The following is a 17,804-nucleotide window of genomic DNA, read 5'->3' as shown; positions in this document are numbered from 1 at the left end:
AGGGTTAAGTAGACACAAAATTTTACAAAATTTAACAGTGACTTTTTATGTTTTGTGCACTGTTTACCATTAAAATTACATGTACAGTCAGTGTAGTCATAAAGACAAGCTTACTAAAAGTAAAAAATAAAAAAAAACATTAAATTCAAAGTGTTAGCATATGCTTGAACAAAATGAATACAGCGTCCTTTTGAACTGTTTACATCATATTCACTGGCCGATTTAATTGTTTTTGGCTGCGTTTATAGCAGTGTGCAAAGCCCCAAGACACCTGATCTTATCCTCTTTTCTGCTTGTGGTACAGATCCACTTGCGTGTCGGACCCTCCAGGTAAAAAGCATTCTGCACATCTAGAAGGAGACAAAAGACTTTAAAAGCATTTTAAAATGCAGTTTTGTGCTTTACGTGTCACAATTAAAGTCATTAGTTAACTTATACGCATGTGTTTAATTGTGAATGTACTCACACTTTGTGTCCACTATCTCAGAGACAGTCAGGCTGTGCAGGGCTATAGAGGCCAGGAACGTGTGAGAGACGTTCACAGCCAAAGCGAATGGCACATGAGACTCTCTTCTCTCACTAAGTACCAGAGCATCATTAAACAAGAACAATCCCAACTCCCCGACACACTCGTACATCCTGTAAGGGAAAAATGGTTTTCCTAGTTGAATTGTATTTCATGCACAACATTATAAACATGTTTTTAAAGCTTTAATAATACTGTTTTTATACACTGAATGGTCTACCAGTACAAAACGATTGACATTAATATGGATTATAATTGCCTTCACTCTCCTTCACTTTATTGCACCCCCCAAATTTCCTCCCATACTTGTCATCTTCAGGTACCACCACTTGTATTAGGCTGGGTTATATAGGGATCTGAATGCCACACAGAGATTCACGCACCGATCTCCATGATCCCGTCTCATTGTACAGGCGCCACCGATCAGCCAAGCAGAGGTCGCAATAATGCAGTTATGAGGAAACCCTGTTCAGCCACTGTCCCCCGCCCCTTACAGACACACAGCCAGTCGGCTGATATCAGAGCTGAGATTCAAACTCGCAGCACTGGCAGGCTAGCGTGCTTTACCGCTGTACCACCCAAGCACCAGCTTTTTTACACTTTAAAGTGTGTGGAAATTTGCCTATTTAGTCAAAAAGAGCATTTGTGGATTGGTGGATAGGAAGTGGATCACAAACTAAGTTGTAATTCATCTCAAAGATGTTGAATAAGGTTGAGGTGTGGGATGTGTGCAGGCAGCTGGATTCCCTCCAATTTTATGGGCCTTATATTGTGCACAGGGACACAGTTATGCTGGAACAGTCATTGAGAGGAGTGTGGACATACTTTTGGCCATATAGGTAATATTAAGTCATGCTTTAAATCTATGTTGTGCATCCAGGACTGGCTTACAGTTACAGATTTGGTGATCTGATTTGTACAAAAGTTGACAGTACCTGAGGGCAGGAGCAATGTCTTCATTAATGCAGCTCAATAATTCCACATCCTGCACAGTGATCAGGTATCGGCTTTCCTCTTGTAGATTCTATCATTTAAGTCAACAGTATACGTAGTGTTGTTAACATATTTGTGTGTGTGTTTTTTTTCTATTAAATAAATGTTGCCACTTTTAAAAGCGGTATCAGTAGGACCCGATACATAAATAATTAAAGTAGTGGAAACTTACTGGGCAGCTCTGGATGGTCTTTTGCACTTCCAGCATTTTCTGTTCCTGGATTAAACTTTCTTTCAGCTAAAAAGGGAACAGTAAACTCTTTTGTAACTTAATAACGATCTGTTAAATCTCTTCTCATTTATATAACCAGGTATGTATTTTGACATACATATACATGAATCCCGGGCAAAATACAAATGAAATGTTTTGCATATTCCACAATAAGCAGGTAAATTGATAACAGATGAGGGTATAATGACTGGGTGTGAAAGGAGGATCCACTAAAGGCTCAGTCTTTGCAAGCAAAGCTGGAGCACGGTGTGCCAAAGTATATCTGGTTTTACTATTTATATGTATGTATTTGAGTAAAATTCACCCCTTTTTCTCCTAATTTAGAGCTGCTGGGGACCCCATCGGGTCCAAGTGGGGTTTATATTCGCCTGACACACACTCCCTCCTATGTGTGTGCAGTCCGCCAATCCCTTCTTATTCCTATATACAGTGCCTTGCAAAAGTATTCAGCCCCCTTGAACTTTTCAACCTTTTGCCACATTTCAGGCTTTAAACATAAAGATATGAAATTGTAATTTTTTGTGAAGAATCAACAACAAGCGGGACACAATCGTGAAGTGGAACGAAATTTATTGGATATTTTAAACTTTTTTTAGAAATAAAAAACTGAAAAGTGGGGCGTGCAATATTATTCAGCCCCCTTGCGTTAATACTTTCTAGCGCCACCTTTTGCTGCGATTACAGCTGCAAGTCGCTTGGGGTATGTCTCTATTAGTTTTGCACATCGAGAGACAGAAATTTTTGCCCATTCTTCCTTGCAAAACAGTTCGAGCTCAGTGAGGTTGGATGGAGAGCGTTTGTGAACAGCAGTTTTCAGCTCTTTCCACAGATTCTCGATGGGATTCAGGTCTGGACTTTGACTTGGCCATTTTAACACCTGGATAAGTTTATTTGTGAACCATTACATTGTAGATTTTGCTTTATGTTTTGGATCATTGTCTTGTTGGAAGGTAAATCACCGTCCCAGTCTCAGGTCTTTTGCAGACTGCAACAGGTTTTCTTCCAGAATGGTCCTGTATTTGGCTCCATCCATCTTCCCATCAATTTTAACCATCTTCCCTGTCCCTGCTGAAGAAAAGCAGGCCCAAACCATGATGCTGCCACCACCATGTTTGACAGTGGGGATGGTGTGTTCAGGGTGATGAGCTGTGTTGCTTTTATGCCAAACATAACGTTTTGCGTTGTGGCCAAAAAGTTCGATTTTGGTTTCATCTGACCAGAGCACCTTCTTCCACATGCTTGGTGTGTCTCCCAGGTGACTTTTTATAGATATCTTTGAGAAATGGCTTTCTTCTTGCCACTCTTCCATAAAGGCCAGATTTGTGCAGTGTACGACTGATTGTTGTCCTATGGACAGAGTCTCCCACCTCAGCTGTAGATCTCTGCAGTTCATTCAGAGTGATCATGGGCCTCTTGGCTGCATCTCTGATCAGTCTTCTCCTTGTTTGAGCTGAAAGTTTAGAGGGACGGCCGGGTCTTGGTAGATTTGCAGTGGTCTGATACTCCCTTCATTTCAATATGATCGCTTGCACAGTGCTCCTTGAGATGTTTAAAGCTTGGGAAATCTTTTTGTATCCAAATTCGGCTTTAAACTTCTCCACAACAGTATCTCGGACCTGCCTGGTGTGTTTCTTGGTCTTCATGATGCTCTCTGCGCTTTAAACAGAACTCTGAGACTATCACAGAGCAGGTGCATTTATACGGAGACTTGATTACACACAGGTGGATTCTATTTATCACCATCAGTCATTTAGGTCAACATTGGATCATTCAGAGATCCTCACTGAACTTCTGGAGTGAGTTTGCTGCACTGAAAGTAAAGGGGCTGAATAATATTGCACGCCCCACTTTTCAGGTTTTTATTTCTAAAAAAAGTTTAAAATATCCAATAAATTTCGTTCCACTTCACAATTGTGTCGCACTTGTTATTGATTCTTCACAAAAAATTACAATTTCATATATTTATGTTTAAAGCCTGAAATGTGGCAAAAGGTTGAAAAGTTCAAGGGGGCTGAATACTTTTGCAAGGCACTGTACTTTGGTGGATTTGAGCGTGAGGTCGGCTTTGCGTACGGAGAGCCACGCCCAGTCTCTGCGCTTCTTCACTTTCTGTACAGGCACCCTGTGCAACCAAGGTCCTTACACAGCATTGATAACTCCACCCCCTAATCCGGTCTTTCCCACCCAGTATCAGACTAAATTTTAACATTTTTGGAGTATTAAATCCATTATATAAAGTAAATTATATGCTTCCAACTTCAGCAACAGTTTAGGGAAGGCCCAGTTTAGGGAACACCAGTGAACACCATTAGTGCATAAATGTTTTTTTTTTACTAAATGGGCATGAATTCCCACAGACACACTCATAATACTACTAGCTAAATTCAGTCAAGGTCAGTTTACAAACGTTATGAGCATTCAGACTGTGTGATAGAGAGCTGTATTAAGCATGCAGTGATTACCTTGCGGACGAAGTTCCTGTAATTCAGCAGTGTGCTTAATGCAGAGGATATGTTCGCATGATCGGGGTGTTCAGAAGGTGTGTGTAGCAATAAACACTGCAGCAAATTCACATATTCCTCCACCCGCGAGGACGGACTCAAAAACAGCTCCTGAAGACTGGGTGCATAATGTGAACACTTGGTAAGTTTGTAATGGAGAGAACTATTAAAGAAAGAAAAAGATACACAACTCCTTACATATATTACCTTAACATCCTAGTAGCGAGGGTTCTGTTATGCCTTGTCAGAAATGCCCGAAATGCAGGAAGCATCTCTGTGCACTAAAATGGAGAAAAATTGCAAATGCATTATTAGTTTTTTATGATCACAAAAGCTTTGACATTTTATAGGAAATAAATACACTGATCAGCCATAACATTAAAACCACCTCCCTGTTTCTACACTCACTGTCCATTTTATCAGCTCCACTTACCATATAGAAGCACTTTGTAGTTCTACAATTACTGACTGTAGTCCATCTGATTTTCTACATACTTTTTTAGCCTGCTTTCACCCTGTTCTTCAGTAGTCAGGACCCCCACAGGACCACTACAGAGCAGGTATTATTTGGGTGGTGGATCATTCTCAGCACTGCAGTGACACTGACATGGAGGTGGTGTGTTAGTGTGTTGTGCTGGTATGAGTGGACAAGACACAGCAGTACTGCTGGAGTTTCACTGCTGGACTGAGAATAGTCCACCAACCTAAAATATCCATGGTTTTTGGGCGATTTGCTAATATCAGTCTGGATGGTCCTTTTTTGTCTTTAGCATGTTTTTCCTGGACTCATCTGATCATAACATGTTTCCACTGTCTTTTAATTCATCTGTGATGAGCTCGGGCTCAGAGAACTTGGCACCATTTCTGTTCAGAATTGACGTGCAGCTTTTTCTTTGCTGAATAGTTTTGGGCTGCATTTCTTGATACAGCGACTAACTCTTTTTCTCTCTGTTTTATATTTCTGAGAAGATCTGTGATTGTATTTTAAGGGGTCATCACATAGGAGTTTTAAGTTAAGTTTATATTACATATTGTCTGACTGAAGCACTTTATTACTTGTGGTTTTATTTAAGCATAGTGATCAGGTCCTCTATTACCTTATCTATGATCTTGATGGCAGTTGGGTAGTTGTTGAAGAAATTAGTGTAAGCTCGTAGATTGGTAAAGAATTTGACAAACACGTCCCCTACACATTGCAGAGGACTCCAATCATCCAACTTCTTTGTAAGGTCCTGCAGGAAAACACTATAAAAAATAACACATGGCAGGATGATGGTAAAGATTTCTGTAAATTTGTTAATTCAGAAAGATACGAACAAAGCCTTTGCTTTTATAGCCATTTTCCAGAAAAGTAAAATGCAATAAAAACAAGAACATTTCTCAATGCAAGATAGCAGTTGTCTCAACTTTTCCAAAAATAGGGTTTGTATCAGTTTAGTTTTGAGACATATCCATATCACTTTGAAAGCTCTGAGTAAGAGTTTCCAGGTGTTCGCATGTATTTCATTTTCCTATAAAACACTTTTCTTTAATTATATATAATTTAAGCTAATTAAGTACAATCAATCACCTTTAATAGTGAAATATAATAGCTAAGAAGCCACAAACAAAAACAATGGCCAAAATAACAAAAACAAAAAAATAAATCCAAGACACAAAAACATCTGCAGCCTACAACAAAGAAGATGATGGAAAAAGAGATGGTGAAGAACTGAGAAGTGGTTGTCACAATACAACAGGATACTCCAGCTGTCTGTGACAACTCAAAAAAAGAGGAAAGACAGGGAACCATACAATGTGCTGGAGATGGCAAAAAACGAGCGGAACCACCACACCATCAAAACACAAACAATCTCCCACTGAATCAGGGCAATTACAATCTTAAAATAGGTAAAATACACAGATTAAAAGCTGTTTATTGCAACCTAGCCATTCATATGAGTGTGCTGGTGCTGAAAGAGACCAAATGTGACCTCAACTTTGCCAGATGTTACTTTCTTAAAAGGGCAATGCACTTTTAAAAAGGCAACCACATTAGGGCTATATTTATGTGATATACTGATATTAAATGCTGTCACAAGGTAACTGGGTCCCACCATCACACCAGGAACTAGTGTGGAAAGGTTTCCTCTGAAAGAGCAACACCACACACACACACACACACACGTTGTATATATATATATATATGTGTGTGTGTGTGTGTGTGTGTGTGTGTGTGTTTTTGTTAATAACATTGTACCTGTTGGCCTCTAGGATATCCAGTAATGGGCAAAAGACCATCAAGAGATTGGCGGAGCTGATAATAGCTCGATTGGAGTCCAGAGCGGCTCGGAGTGGAACGTAATACACAGTGTATATAGCTTGGAGTAGACGCACATAGGCTTTTTCACTGCTCAGAAGCTCCTTAGCCACAGCATTCCGCCAGTCTGCATCACCCAGCAGACTCTAAATAAACAAATACATGTTAAATATGATTTGACTTTATTATGCTAATCGTTTCGACTTAGTAACACACATCCGTACATGCATGCACACACCTTTGGAACCTCGTGGACAGAGTTAAGATGCTTAATGCTGTAAGATCGACTCTCTGGCAAAGTCACTGGGTCGGATTTGTCCACATTGCCTTCCACACCTTTATTTAGCAGAAATTTCCCCAAAAACTCAAGTGGATTATCCTACAGTTTAGGACAGCAACAAACCAGCAAATCAGAAACATATAAAGGCATAATAGGTCCAAGCATTAGCCATTTTTACTTACCATTGTTTCTTTTAATACTGCCACAAGACCCTGTATTAGAACTTGAATGACTTCAGATTTAAGATTCATAACAGGCAAGTTTATATGATCCCAAAGGAACTGACCTGCAAGACCAAAATTGCATTGGTTACATTTTATTTTGATAATTATTTTAATCCAATATGAAAATTATAAAAGGGAAATTATACTATAGCAAAGCGGGTGATGTGCTGTTATTTGGCAACAAAGCCTTATATTGTTATATTGACCTACCAAGTGTGCGGCTCATGGTCTCATGACTCAGAATTTGCAGCTGTTGTGCCAGATGTTTTCTCAGAACCCGCAGTGACTGCTCCATCCAGTCTGCCTGCCTACACCACGACAGGAAGGATCCTTCATTAAGGTACAGCAGTGGAGGAAATTCACCACTCCCCATCCACTCACTCAGTACTAAATACAAATAAAATAGCAAAATCACTTACATTCGCTATTACAAGAGCTATAAATAGAACGGCTAACTTATATCCTAATAACAATGGGCTTAAAACTGCATGCACAAAAAGATTCAGTTAATGTCTGTTTTATCCTGGTCAGTGTCATGGTAGGTCTGATTTATTAGGCAAAACGTAGGAAACATCCAGAACAGATCCCAACAGACACACACATTCACACACACGCTCACACCTAGGGTAAATTTAGTAGCTCCGATTGGCCTGACTGCATGTCTTTGGACTTGAGGAAACCCACATAGCAGTGGCGTAACTAGGAGCTCATGGGCCTCAGTGCAAAAAAAATTGGGCCCCCTCAACAAATTTCATATATATATATATATATATATTATAGAGTTCATGTCGTGGAGCTCCAGTAGTAAATTCAACTACAACCCTGTAGTATAACTTATATTTTGCACACTATAGTTATACAAACATTACACTGTTGCTGTCGCGTCCCGTCCTTTTCGCTTCTTTACTTTATAATACTTTGTATTTATTACACTGTGTACACTGTAGTGTTTGCACTTGTGTTCTGTGTAGCACCCTAATCCTAGAGGAACGTTGTTTCGTGTAAATATGTATTGAGTTTCATTCCTAAAGTACAGTTCGAGACACTAAAGCATCCATCCCAATGTGCTCTAAAGTCTGTATGGCATCCCTATTGCATTTGAACCTTTATTTAGTTAAGTCTGTTTATGGAATACGTTTCATTGACCATGGGTTTTACTGCTCTTGCTTTCACTGACCTAGCAGTTAAAGTTCAGTTGATCATTTCCGAATAGGAATCCAAATATCAGCTGTGTAACATGGGAAATATTTACTCTGTCTTTGTGTGTTTCCTTTTACTACTCACTGTGCTGGTATAAGCCGGTGCAGATTCCTCTAGGTGCCCTGACCCTCAAACCAGTCAAAGCAGAGAGTTTGCTGATCAGCTCCAAACCTGCAACTGATGAATCTCATATTCAGCTCTTATTCTTCATTATAAGTTTACATTACAAACACATTTTAATAAATTCACATCTGCTTGTAATACTGTTGGGTATCATGATTCTAAATAGTGTTTTCCCAGGAATCGGGATTGTATTTTACCCAGAAAACTGCAGTTACCAAAACCTTAGGACAGACCTACCAGAAGCAGCTAGAGGAACAAAGATATCAAGACTCCCGGCTTCTTTGGCAGGTACCATCAAGTCGCACAACTTTTCCCAGAACGCTCTCACATTGGGTTTTAGGACGGTCCTCTCAGTGATGGTCAAGCCTGTGATAAAACACCATTATATGTTTAAGCCTTTTAGAAATAACTTGCAATACACTGCACCACTAGTTCATTTAATAATTTCAACTATAAAACTTAACTAATGTCTCAAGAGAAAGAAAACAAACAAAGCTGGGATAGATAGTTTGACTAATAAAACTCATAAAAATTATTTACTTTAACTGGGGTTTAAGTCTAGGCTTTGGCTGGGCCACTCAAGAACATTTAGAGTCCTACCTACTCACATCAGTGTTGTTTTGGTTGTACGTTATTCTGTCTGTTGACAGAGGCAATGATAGCTCAATGGTTAAGGTACTAGACAAGTACTTAGTAGAAGGTTGCTGGTTCAAGCCTCACACACTCCAAGTTGCCACTGTTGAGCACCTGAGCAAGGCCCTATACCCTCACTTGCTCAAATTGTATTCAGACATAATTGTAAGTTGCTTTGGAATAAAAGTCTGCTAAATGTTGAAAGATGAACTTTTGCCCCAATCTGAGTTTGCCTATGCTCTGGATAGTGTTTTCTTCAATGATGTTCTTGTATTTGGTTGCATTCATCCCTTTATTGTTTCCTACCAGTCTCCCTGTCCCTGTCACAGAAAGGCACCCCAACAGCATGATGCTGTCACCATAAGGATAGATGTGTAGTGGGTGACATTGTGCTTGGTGTTCTGCCCAAAGAGTTCCTTTACATGCCATTTAATAAGCTCCATAAAAGCCTACATTATAAAGTGCTACATAGATGGTTGTCTGTCCAGCAGGTTCTCTTCTTCCATCTCTGCACCGGACATTTAAAGCAAGGTTGATTGAAAGAACTGATTCCATATAACAACTTATTGAGGCCACTGTGTTCTTGGAAACACTCAAAGCCTTGTTTTATATTGTTTTAAATCCTTGCATTAATTTGCCTTGCAGCAATTTGATTGCAAAGATCCACAGACAGTTCCACTGACTTCATGGACTGGTTTTTGTCCTGACAATGCGGTAAATCAGCCATAACATTAAAACCACCCTGTTTCTACACTCACTGTCCATTTTATCAGCTCCAATTACCATATAGGAGCACCATATAGGAGTAGTTCTACAAGTACTGACTGTAGTCCTATGTGTTTGTCTACATACCTTTTTAGACTGCTTTCACCCTGTTCTTCAATGGTCAGGACCCCACAGGACCCCCACAGAGCAGGTATTATTTGGGTGGTGGATCATTCTCAGCACTGCAGTGACACTGACATGGTGGTGGTGTGTTAGTGTGTGTTGTGCTGGTATGAGTGGATCAGACACAGCAGCGCTGATGGAGTTTTTACATACCGTGTCCACTCACTGTCCACTCTATTAGACACTCCTGCCTAGTTGGTCCACCTTGTAGATGTAAAGTCAGAGACGATCGCTCGCTATGGGTTCTGACCATTGAAGAACAGGGTGAAAGGGGGCTAACAAAGCATGCAGAGAAACAGATGGACTACAGTCAGTAATTGTAGAACTACAAAGTGCTTCTACATGGTAAGAGGAGCTGATAAAATGGACAATGTGTGTGGAAAGGAGGTGGTTTTAATGTTATGGCTGATCAGTGCAAATTGTGGGCCTGAATAGACCCAGCTGTGTGTTTTTCCAAACTGTGTTCAAACAATACAACATGCAACAGCTGGACTCTGATTATCTCAAGGATAGTTAAAGCAAACAGGACGAACACAATTTGGAGTGTCATAATAAAGCTCTATATCACCATGAGCGTACATGTTACCTATGAAGAAAGTGGACCTGCTCCAAAATCAACAAGGTACAGCTTGTCTGAAGATTGTTGCTGATCACATGGATGAAATAGATAAAAATTTATAAAGGAGGGATTTCTTGTTTAATGAAACAAATATTTGGCACAGACCAAATGTATGGAAAAGAAAACCCAACAACACTGTACATACTGTAAAACCATACTCTAAGGGCACATTCACATGGGAAGTGGCAAAACTGCTTTATTCCTTTGGGGTGTGGCTCACACTTTTGACACATTGGGCAATTATCACTGAATACATTTTCAACAATTGAGGGTTAAGGGCCTTGCTCAGGGGGCCAACAGTGGCAACCTGGCAACCTTAAGAGTACTGATCCAGTACTCTGACCACTGAGCCACCACTGCCCTATAACATAACTGTACCTAAAGCTTGTTGCTGGCTACTGTTTTGTCACCAATAAAATTCTATTATATTCTATTTTTTTAATTAACTACATACAATTAAGTTGGTCAATGAAAACATACCAACTTTATTCTGAAATAAGGGTTTGTACTTTTGTACTACTTTATAGTGGGTGATATCAGGGTGAACAACATATTTTACACATATGGCATGCATTCTGCCCTTTAATTTAACTATTTTTAACTATTAAGCTAACTAGTATATGGTTACAGGGCGGCACGGTGGCTCGGTGGGTAGCACTGTCGCCTCACAGATGACATGCAGTCAGGTTAACTGGAGACACTGAATTGCCCTATAGGTGAATGTGTGTGTGTCTGCCCTGTGATGGCCTGGCGCCCCGTCCAGGGTGTTACTGTGTGCCTTGCACCCATTGAAAAGCTTGTATAAGCTCTAGCACCACCACCCCCGCAACCCTAATTGGATTAGCGGTTAAGAAAGTGAGTGAGTATATGGTTACCCTCAAGAAGCTGAATTTCCTCTGGGTTTCCTTCAGCCATAATGCCAACACTCTGTATAGCTCTGCCTTGTACTGCCCTCTCAGCCATAGCGTATAGAGCCTCCAAGCTCATGCCATTGTAGTCGTACAACAATGGCACCACATTGGCCAGAGCTCCACACAGGACCAACTGAAAAAATAATACAAGATCATTGACGTTACAAAGTCATATTGCATGTATTCAATATTGCTTTGAGATATGATTCCTTCTATAATGTTCACCTCATATGCAGGAAGTCTAGTTGACACAAGTAGCAAGAGAAACGAAGAGTGGTTATTCGATCTAACAGATGATATTGAGTGCAAACTGTAAAAAAGTAGAAAAAGCAGGAATGAGATCAAAAAGCAGCATCAATGTTAAAAAAAAAACAAGAACAAGTAGGTTGATCCTGTCACTAACCTTGTTGATAGAGCTTTCATTGGACTGTTGCACCATGTATTCTCATTAGTTGAATTTAGCACGGATTTCAATTCAGCTCTGTGCTCTTTAATGCTGGACATGGTTTCCATTCGGCACTTATCCTAAATGTAAACACAGCTGAGTTCACCAGCATGGATTTACCATAAATAAATAAATAACAGAATTTTCTACTTCAGGGGTTTTTTTTAAGCGACCGACATTCTGTCCATGATTTTTACTGCGACCCAGGCAACACAAATAATGCATCAAAACGAAACACACAACGGAATATGCTTAATTAATAAAAATGATGGCAATCTGTGGTTTACAAGATGTAATGTAAAGCCTCCACAAGGGGGCGTTCGTGTACAAGTTTATTCTGTGGCCGTTAAAATTTGTTAATTTATTTGTTTTGTTTTTTTCTCTGCTACCCTCAGGGTTTGAAAAGCGCTGTTCTAGTTAATGTGGCTTGTGTCAATGTTTGTAAGGAGTCTTGTGTTTTTCCTTTTTTCTGGGTCCTGGATTTTTTTTTTATCACCCAAAAAGTACAAAATATACGGTAAATCAGTATATATTTGATTAGGTCAATGTGTGGGTATGTTTTACTCTTGGAAAGATTGGTGCCATTTAAGTGCATATTCCAGCCCTGTGGTCAATGTTTCCAGGCTAAGCTTCACCCACTGCAACCTTGAACGAATAATATAGTTGCAGAAGTGTATTTTATTATAAATCTTCACCATTAAACTTAATTATCACCCCAGATATCACTAACTTTACATGTAATCATCACAACAGATGTGTGTGTAGTGTGGAGGGGCACATTATACAAAACTAATTCCAAGAAATAGCTGAGACAGTAGGAAAAGTATGAACAAATATTGTTTACTATATGGCCAAAGTATTGGTATGTCCCTTGAATTTTTTTAACTAATTGATTTCAACCAAGACAAGTACTAACTGGTGAAATAAATCAATTATACAACTTTGCAGCAACGGGAAGGCCATTTTCTGCCCCTGTGCACAAAGCAAGCTCTATAAAGGCATGACAAAAAGCTTGGTTTAAAGAAACTCCAGTTGCCTGCACAGAACCCTGACTCCAGCCCCACTGAACAGCTTTGGAATGAACTGGAACATCAAGTGAGGCTTTCTTGAGCAACATTACTACCCAGCCATACAAATGCTTTTTTGACTGAATGGGCACAGATTACCACAGACATACTCTTAAGTCTTGTGAGAAGCCTTCTCAGAAGCTGAAAAGATCACAGAGAGATGTCACTCTTTCTAAAGGCACTTGTTTTTGAAATGGGATGTTGGGATGTCCAACAAGCTCATAGTCAGGTATCCAAATACATTTGGCCATATAGTGTATGTGCAAATATTACCAGTATGTGCTGGTAATATTTAGCATGTTAACCATAGTGTTACAACACATTTTCTTGCTTATAAAACTTGCATCTGTAGATGCAGTGATGAACCGTGTTTATTTTTTAATTAAATACCTATAAAGACAGTTTGCAGACCACTGCCTTTTGTTTCTGTTTGAATTTTACCCATTTTTAATAACAGGGTCTGTACATATACAGTAATGAACATTATTTACACAAACCAACTTATTACAAATGTGCAAATCCAAAGTAGTGCTTTTAATGGATTTAAAAATACCTCACCCCTAGCCGAACCAGAGCTGCAGTTAGACTCGACTCCTGTCTTGTACTTTTGGCACACAATCCTTCTGATAAGCTATTGGTTAACCATGCCCTCCTGTTCTTCAGATCAGCTTCTGTTGGGAAAAAAAAACCAAGAATATAAATGAATGACGTTATAAAGTAGGGACATTATAGAAATGCTAATAAAAAGGTTTTAAAATAAGAGTTTCTTACATTAAGTCTGACTTTTATTTAATTGTGGACAGTATACATCGTTGTCACATATCATTGTCGCACCCTTGCCCTTTATGAACTGAAATTCCTCCAGATTCCTTGAATTGTTAATGATATTATGATATTATTACGTCATGATATAATGTAGAGGGAGAAATATGCAAATCCCTTACAATCTTTGAGGAACCTTGTTTTTAAACATTTCAATAAGTTTCTCAACTGGTGATCCTCTCCCCATCTCTGCTTTTGTTACAATTACATGTTGACATTAATGTTTGTCATTATTATAATTATTTAGTCTTTTTTTCCTCACTAGCCCTAAATTGCTCCTGTCCCAACTTTTGTTAGATTTTTTTTTGCAGGCCTGAAATGCAGGAATGGAGGTATACTAATGCAATGAAACGAAAGACAATGTAAACGTAATGAACACTGCAGGGTTGGTGTTGTTTATTAAGATGTTTAAACTGTAGATTATTTGTATCTGTTGGATACATGTCTTTACTTTCTACTATCTTAAATCTTGCTTGTTATTGTTCATATTAAATAATAGCTACTTAAATGACTATTAATATAATATAAAAACTTGAGTGTTATAACTAGTAGCGGCATTAAACTATAAACTATATTGAAACACAGTACAAGAAAAGAATGTGGCTTTGAAATATACTATTTAGCCAAAATAAATTACTATATACATATATATACATAGCTCGATGTGGCTCGGTGGGTAGCACTGTCATAGCAAGAAGGTCCTGGGTTCTTTCTGTGTGGAGTTTGCATGTTCTCAGGTTTCCTTTCACAGTCCAAAGACGTGCAAGTGAGGTGAATTGGAGATACAAAATTGTCCATGACTGTGTTTGACGTTAAACTTGTGAACTGATGAATCTTGTGTAACAAGTAACTACCATTTCTGTCATGAATGTAACCAAAGTGTGTAAAACATGGCATTGAAATCCTAATAATAAATATATAATTTTCTGTAAAAACAAGACTCACTTTTATACTGGGCTATTCTTTCACGGATGGCACGTCTGATTGACTGTTCAGTTTGTCTCTCGTCTTTCTCTTCCGATTCAATCAAAGTTTCATTTAAAGTGCCATAGATGTCCGCTGCTTCACGAGGGGACAGAAAATCCAGACTGCAAGCACAGGCCACATAGTGTTTCTTCCAGGCGCCGTATTCATTGTCCGATGTTCTGTAGGTAAGGAACCAGCCTTGGCGAACACACTTTGGAGCCCACAGGCAGTCCTGAACAATTACACAGTGTACATTTATGGTTTAATACAGGGTGTCCTTAAATTCTGCTCACATGCAAACTGCATATTTTAATTTCATTAGAATGTTATGTGTATTAAGTATGTGTGTGTTTTAGTAAACATATAGTTATAGTTAGTGATATTTCCTGTGTCCAGACTTAACAATGATGGCTACATTTTCTTTGGTGCAGGGGTGTCCAAACTTATCTTGTTGCAATGCAGTGACGGGTCAAGGACTAATGGATTTGTGCGATGAAATAAATAGGTTCACTTGATTACTATAAACGACACGTCTATTTGATCTGAATAAAATTATTACACTCTGTCCTCCAGGAAGCTACTGTTTCCTGACTAATTAAACATACATACTTCTCTCTGAAATCAGTGAAAGAAATCTTTCTTTGGAGCCGCCATGAAGTTCAGAAACATTAATGCAGGTGTAATAGCGACATCCAGTGTTCAAACTAGGAATGACTTTTTAGACTTTAGACCTGTAGGCTAACTTACATTTAATTTTATTTAATTTCTAAAATACCTCACGGCTCGTTTCAGAAAGGGTAACGGGCCACAAATGACCCTTATTTAAGTTAATTATTTTTATATACTGTTCTAATTTTAGTCCATGCCACATTGCCAGATGCACAACCTGCACATTTTGACGGGTACTTAATATATTAATAATTTTCTTCTTGTATCACCCACCCCTGTCACTTACACTACCATTTTTACCCTTCTTTTAACTTTACTGGCATTTTGCCCACTGTATATTGTATATACACACAGTGTACTTTTGGTACACCCTACTTACATGCTGTGTATTTGTATTAGTTTTTCTTCTTGTTGTTTTTGTTCAACTACTGGAGGCTAAAAAAATCCTTCTGAATAAATAATTGGATTTGGAAAGTTGAATTACAACATGATTAAACCATTAGGACTAATGGTTTAACAGAGGTAAACACACCTTCTGTTTAAATGTACAAAATACAATAAAGTTAATCAGTGAAAATATTGGAAATCATTTCTTTCTACTTTTATCATTTAAATAAAGATTTTGAGGTTTTAATGAAAAATGGGCTATCCGCTCAGGCTTTGATGTTAGCAGTGTGGTGTTTAGTCACACACATGCATTCTATATCTAAAGTTAGAAAGACCAGGGTTATAAAGAAAAATGCAATAGTTACCTGCTCTGTTAGGAATTTCCAGTACCAGCAGACCTGAGCTGCAGCACACAGGTCCATGGGGTTTAGAAAGGACAGGATGTAAAGAGACAGAAAACGTGGCAGCACAGTGGTGAAATCCAATCGTGTCACAGGGACTGTTTGAATAACATAGTCACTGGCAAATCTGAAGTTAAAAAGAGGTATAAAAAAACTTAGCAAATATTCTCCAGCAAGCCAACAGCTTACAGATAACAGAGAAGCATATAGAATCAAAATCGATTTACTTGAGCTGGGATTCCGAACATCGTCCGAACAACAGATGAAGAAAATGTTTTCTCTGTCCGTCCGTCCATAGGTCGAACCAGTGAAGAATAAGTGTCGTTCTCTCCTGAAAAAGCTGTGTACTTTCTAGTCACATGCCTATTCAGTGATTCAACTATCATTTTGCTAAATAGAATCTTTTAGAATTACCTGGATTGCTGTAACAATCAACTCGTGTTAAATTAAGTGGCAACTAATCTTTACCCAAGCCACAGTTGTATATACTAATATTGTCAGTGACTATGCTTGACATTAAACTTGAGAACTGATTAATCTTACTACAGTTTCTGTCTATTATGACTACATGACATTCTAAAAAATTCTAAAATAAATAAATAAATGAGTTACACACAACAAGCTCTTAAAAGTCGAAAGGCTTTCAGACAACATGGGACAGGCCCTTGAAGTAAAGAAGCTAAAGAATGGAACCTCATGGCAGTTGAGCTTGCACTGCATGTTTTGTTAATCTGTAATTAAATTAGGATTGTGTCTGTACAGCCCCATTATTGACACACCAAATTCGATAGAGGATTCATTGTATGGCACGAATACAGCAATGCTTGGGCGGAAATACAATGCTCATTCAAAGTAAAATGTAATACAGCTGACTAAACTGACTGCACTTCAAGTTGATTTGTATTCACTCCGGACACGAATTCAGCATTTCATTCTTTCAGATGCAAACCTGTATGTATTGTTTTTCTGTTAAGATTTCAAGCAACATTAAATCACTGCAATGCATCTTTTACTTCTTATTTTGGCATTTATTCTGAATATCACTATGGAAAAGCAATGACCCGTGTATTGTATTTCACATTTGTCCACTGTAATTTGGCACTAATACCTCTCTATTCAGGTCAACCAGACCGTTTAAATGTAATGAGGGCAGATACAGGAGGCCTGAGGTGGAAAATCTGCTGTGAGTTAAATTTGACTATTAATTATTCATTCATGTCACGAAAGCAAATAAGTTTGGATTATTATAGTGGCACAGAACAAGAAAATATGAGATGTATTAAGACTAGTCAACTGTACGGAATACCGTGATATGCTAATTCACACAGAAATCCAGGCAATTCCTCAAAAAAGTAATTTTTTTTATAACAAACGAGTTATTTTACTTACCTGTTTGTTTAATTCTTTGTTTATTATGGGTGTCCAGGCACTAAACCTGGCTGTTTCGGACCATGAACCGTTCGGACGCCTCACTGCCCTGGGGGAGCCCAATGGTACAGTCGTCATTTTAAGAGAAACGTTTTTTGTTTATTTCCTTCTAACAATGTGACTTAAACATTATTCTAAAATTTCTGTGAATTTATAATGAAAACATGATGAAAAATACAATAAAAGTTTA

The 17,804-nt window shown here is 38.5% G+C and overlaps 1 protein-coding gene across 1 annotated transcript; it reads right to left on the bottom strand.

The window, feature by feature from the left end:
• Positions 1 to 188: 188 nt before the first annotated feature.
• Positions 189 to 17,192, bottom strand: LOC134325644 (epithelial cell-transforming sequence 2 oncogene-like). The gene is made up of 21 exons (XM_063007890.1): positions 17,183 to 17,192; positions 16,414 to 16,537; positions 16,151 to 16,313; positions 14,709 to 14,961; positions 13,500 to 13,612; positions 11,833 to 11,954; positions 11,655 to 11,739; positions 11,394 to 11,562; positions 8,616 to 8,744; positions 8,340 to 8,432; positions 7,266 to 7,442; positions 7,014 to 7,117; positions 6,790 to 6,930; positions 6,492 to 6,697; positions 5,350 to 5,497; positions 4,460 to 4,533; positions 4,214 to 4,370; positions 1,692 to 1,757; positions 1,462 to 1,550; positions 467 to 639; positions 189 to 350 (listed from the first exon to the last, which is right to left on the bottom strand). The coding sequence occupies exons 1-21, from the start codon at positions 17,190 to 17,192 to the stop codon at positions 223 to 225; spliced, it is 2,724 nt and encodes a 907-aa protein (XP_062863960.1). The 3' UTR covers positions 189 to 222.
• Between the last annotated feature and the right edge of the window lie 612 nt (positions 17,193 to 17,804).

The sequence above is a fragment of the Trichomycterus rosablanca genome, chromosome 13 (genome assembly GCF_030014385.1).
Source record: "Trichomycterus rosablanca isolate fTriRos1 chromosome 13, fTriRos1.hap1, whole genome shotgun sequence".
Taxonomy (NCBI): domain Eukaryota; kingdom Metazoa; phylum Chordata; class Actinopteri; order Siluriformes; family Trichomycteridae; genus Trichomycterus; species Trichomycterus rosablanca.
The sequence above is the reverse complement of the archived record's forward strand: the minus strand, read 5'-3'. Positions and strand labels throughout refer to the sequence as shown.